The following is a 4,897-nucleotide window of genomic DNA, read 5'->3' as shown; positions in this document are numbered from 1 at the left end:
AAAACTTATCTTTGGGTGTGGGTTTCTACGTTTCAGAATCAGTAATACCCAGAGATTCTAGTGTAAGTGAACAACACATTGTGGATTCACAGTACAAATCTATGCGCAGTTTGAAGGATCATACACCTTCCTTGACTGTATCAGTGTACACGTGAAACTGTTTTAAGGTAACAGGTCCTTTAACATAGGGGGAGGAGGGTAGGAGAAGCAGGATGAAGTGAATTAGCTAAACTGAAGGATGGGGTGGTGGAAGAGGGCCATCCTTGCAGCCAGTGGCGCCGGGAAGTTGTGAATATATCACTGGCACTAGGGGTGCCTGAGCGGGCCGGGTCGGGCGGGAGTGAGCAAGACGTGTGTTCCTTCCTACTCACGCCGCGACCAAAAAATATAGTACTAATAATAATAATAATAATAATAATCATCATCATACTAAGAAGCCACCAATTCGACAAATAATTCGTTTAGAATCCCTGTGTCTCTCCTGCCAACGCTCGCTCAGCTATTTCAATGAGTGCAGGTTGAGTTTCTCGCATTTCTCCTGCATTGCCGATCACTTGGTTCGTGAAAGATCGGTTGTACTGTGCGCTACATGTGAAGGGATTGAGTAAGTTCCGAGAGAGCTTGTGGGTTGGTTGTCTGGTTCGTATCGCCTGTTCGTTGAGCGGACGTTTTTGACTGAGTGACCGCGCGTGGTCGACGCTGCTGCTGTTGATTAGATTTGAGTTAGAGGACTTGCGTTCATATCTGGTTGTGAAGCTTCAGAGCGACTGTGGTTGCGTTTCTTGGGGACGTGTAGTAGCGACGATGTCTTGCCTGTGCGCGCCCACCACCCATGCTGGCTCGTTTCGGTGCCGTCTGCACCGGTCCAGTTCTTTGAGCGGGCGTTCCATGACCATTAGGCTTATTTCTGGCGAGGACCTGGAAATTTCGACGGCTTCTTTGATTGAGAATTCTTTGAAGACGAGAGATCAGACATCGCAGTTAAAGCCAGTGGTTTCGCTTCCTGCTTCTCCTCTACGCATTCCTAAATCGAGGAGCCCAGTTCAAAGAGGCAGCAGGTTGAGGAACATGGTGAGCAGGTCGGACGAGGACGACGAAGCGCCGAAGCAATCGGTCCTCATCACGTGAGTTTCTTTCCATCCTGCTTTCTGTGCAACGGGGGACGCATCTCTGATCAACTCTAATCTCTTTTCGAGGAGAAATAGAATAAAATAAAAAGAACACTGCAGATTGTGGGTTTAAGTAGTGATTGCAGCAATTCGTCCAGGTTGGTGTCGTTCGGTGTGTCTGATTACACGGCACTGCGTAATGCAGAGAACGTATGCTTAACGTGAAGATGGCCACCAGAACCAGGGGCAGCTACGTTTCTAAGCCTGGAGGTCGAGCGGCCATTTTCAGGATGCTGAAGACGGGCCAATCGACTCCCAAGATATACTCATAATGTTATGTCTTTGGTAGTGATCATTCCTACTGTATGATATCTCGGTCCACCCTCTGTAAGTAATTAGTGTTCATATGCCTGACCCGAGCTTACCAGCTGTCTACACACGCATAACTATTGTATACTGTAATCTAGCTCCTTCCCACCGGTTTACATGCTGGATCTGTTGGTGCCCGTCTGTCGTCGAGGCCAGGAGCTCGGCCTCTCCACCATGGACTGTCAGGGAGATCGTCGAGACCTGCTTCCTTAGGTTTTTATCTTATTAGAGATCAACACTCGATGTCGTCCTAACGAGGACGAGTTTTGTAATCAGGGCGAGCACCTTTTGTGCCATATAGCATGATTAGTTTTTCAGCTGTGTAAATTATCTTCTGTATAAATGTTTCTTTTTTGGGCCATGGTTTGTATAGAGTGCCTTAGTTCGTAAATCTTGTACATTTGCGACAGATGGTTTGATGTCTCACAAAGGTCCGGTAATTGCAGGTTTAAAACTGTGTCATGCTGTAGTTATTTGAGGCCCCGAATGCTCTCGATGTATTCTTTGATGTCCTATTCTATGTCGTGCACGTAGTTCACGTTTACCATGCACTTTCTGGGCATGGTTTGATGGTATTTTTTTCGATGTCTCTTTCTAGTGCGTGTGGCCGTTCTCCATTCCAAGCTCCTCTCATTTCACGGCATGAGCAAAACCACATGGTCTCTTTGTATGAAGCTTGTTCACGCTGTGATGTCTCATTTTTAAACAAACATCGTCGAAGGTCGTCATTCCTTCCGATCCTTATCCTGCAACGTACTGTATCTGTTTGTTGATCTATGTCTTTTTGGTGGTGGGAATGGAATCATGTGCAATAGCAAAGCATCTCGTTTAGAGTGACTGACGTGGGGGGTGGTTGATTATTTCAGGTTTTGGAGATATCATTGCGTTCATAGTAATTACTTCTGATCCTGGCATTTGATATTAGATGCGTTGTGGGAGCTTGGTGTTTCTTCTAAGGAGCGTGGATGTCTTGTGGCGCTTTTGTATGTTTTTTTCTGTTGGCAGGGGATGGCAAATGACTGGATGCCACTGGATCGCCCAATGCTTCAACTGCATCAGGTACTTTCATCTTGCATTTGATTTTCTTTCACGTCTGCTTACAAAGATCTCTCTGCAACTTGGGCAGATGGTCATGGTTCAAATCCATGTGGGATCACCTTGGGAGATAATCATTTGCAGCTATTCCTTTTAGTTCTTGGATCATCCGTCCCAAGCTGGGATGTTGACGTATTCCGAAATCGTGCTGGTGTTTTCTTTCCGTTCTTTCATGTATTTTGGTGCACACCTAAACGTTCAGCATGTATTCTATCCGTTATTTCTCACAAGCGATTAAATATTTGGTTTCGGAGATGGGAAGACTTAGTGGAGTATAACAACAATTCCATCTAATAAGGCACCATATCCAGTGAATTGTGACAAAACTGTGGAAGTGAAAGGTGTGTCCAAACATGTCATCTTTTTGAGAATTAGAATTTTTTTGCTGAATTTTAATGATGCAATTGTGATGTCTTAACGTTCTGATGTTGAAGGAGTCGGTATTGGTTGGAACTTCAATAAATTCTGCATGCTCGACACTCAGCCTGGTCTGGCAGACATGCGCTTTAGTAGTACGTTATCATGTTCGAGTACTCACTTGATTCTATGTGATGGGCGGTGGATCAGATCTTTTCAGGGATCATACTCCCACATTTCTTTACCATCATCCTTGGATCCTTGTATTGTTCAAATATAATCAATGCTGGTGAATTTGAATGACACCATAGTTTGTTCTGACGTTCACCAGCGCTGGTTGCTTCTGCCCAAACTGCATAAGAAAGTATCCACCCACAGCAGGCTCTTTAAACACACAAGTATCAGATCCTTGAGTATACTTGTTTGTAAGGTGAAAGGATAATTGTGTAGAAATCACGCAAATTAAGCGATTCTGCCACTGACTACTTCAAGCTAAAACCTGTAAGCTTGCGTGTTATCTCCAGACCAGGGATACATTCTTAATATCTGGTATGAAGGTGGATTCTAAAGTTTTTACATGACGTTAACAAACTTGTGATATAATTTCAATAGTATGAGGTCTATCGCAATCGCATACTACACATGTCAGCCTGGTGCGAAATGTCAGTCGAGTCTGCCAATGCCGACACCCTTCACAAAAAGGCTGGCTAACTTCGAAACGAAAGTGGGTGTGAAACCGGTTTGGCTGGACGCTTTAGAGCCTGAACCGGATGCGAAAAAATCTGCTTCTAATCTGTGCATGCGGGTTCACTTTTGTTCACCCTGTAGCATTGGCCCACTTCATTAAAAAAAATAAAAAAAAATAAAAAAATAAAAAACATAAGCGTTAGAAAATCACTTTCAAGGTCCATTCGACAGCTTGGGGACCTTTTGAAGGCTACTTTAAGGTCACACCGTGGAGATTTTTTTGGCATGATGGTGCCTCGTAGTTTGTGTGAGCAAAAAAGTGGGTGGGAGACCTCAAAACCTCTGCACTTTTGCTTCCATGTGGACAAAAAGTGAGCTCCACGTCATTTGGCCTTTAAACAATCACTTCTACCGAACTTCCACCGATGCAGTTATCGTTAGTGGGATGCGGGGCTTGAACATTTTGTGCTGTTGAATCCAATACATGCTTTCCATCACCTGAATCACGCATTGCACTGTGAGTGTAAACAATGACCTTGCAACTTGGTGCATCAATCCACCACTCCTGAACTTCTATTTGGTTATTTTCTTCCCTTTTTGGTCATCATTCAGTGCCTCTCAGAATCTCAACAGGCTTTACACCTGCAACCAGTTTGTGAAACATCTACACAACTTCATGGTTTTGTAACTCTGCAATGAAGCGTTTCATGAGGTACCCAGTACAGTTCTAACCTCTCAACAGCCAGATGTATCAACTCTGAAATAGTGTGACCAAAAAGGCTCTGTTCTGCTGATACATGTTTCTTCTTTTCAGTAAAAGAAATGGCCCTTCATTTGAGAAATATGTGACTTGTTGGATGCATTGATCTGTGTCAAACGCTCTTGCATAAGCTTCTGTGTGTCTTGAACACAAGACGAGGCGGAATATCTTGAAGGTTGTTGTTGAGCTCTGGCATGGAGGGTTTGCTAGTAGCTGGTCACTTTTCTATATCAATATCTACTTAGCCTGAGTAGTTTTTGTTTTAATTTTTATATGTATGTGTTTATATCCATATATATATATATATATATATATATATTTTTATTTGAATCATATGAACACATTACATTTGCTCTTCGAAGTGGATGTTAACATAGAAATAATAATCACAAGATCTAAACTAAAATATAGTATAAAAAAATTATTAATAATAAATGTCTTTCTTCTAATATTTGAATATGTAATATTTTTAAATATTTTTTAAAAAAATAACACAATGTATAAATCCATTAAATGTATA

At 42.6% G+C, this 4,897-nt stretch overlaps 1 protein-coding gene across 1 annotated transcript; it reads left to right on the top strand.

The window, feature by feature from the left end:
• Positions 1-491: 491 nt before the first annotated feature.
• Positions 492-1,837, top strand: LOC112274670 (uncharacterized). The gene is made up of 2 exons (XM_024504335.3): positions 492-1,124; positions 1,315-1,837. The coding sequence occupies exons 1-2, from the start codon at positions 805-807 to the stop codon at positions 1,439-1,441; spliced, it is 447 nt and encodes a 148-aa protein (XP_024360103.1). The 5' UTR covers positions 492-804; the 3' UTR covers positions 1,442-1,837.
• The last annotated feature ends 3,060 nt before the right edge of the window (positions 1,838-4,897 follow it).

This window comes from Physcomitrium patens, chromosome 2 (assembly GCF_059467195.1).
Source record: "Physcomitrium patens ecotype Gransden chromosome 2, ASM5946719v1, whole genome shotgun sequence".
In the NCBI taxonomy this organism is placed as follows: domain Eukaryota; kingdom Viridiplantae; phylum Streptophyta; class Bryopsida; order Funariales; family Funariaceae; genus Physcomitrium; species Physcomitrium patens.
This window is presented reverse-complemented; position numbering and strand designations above follow the sequence as displayed.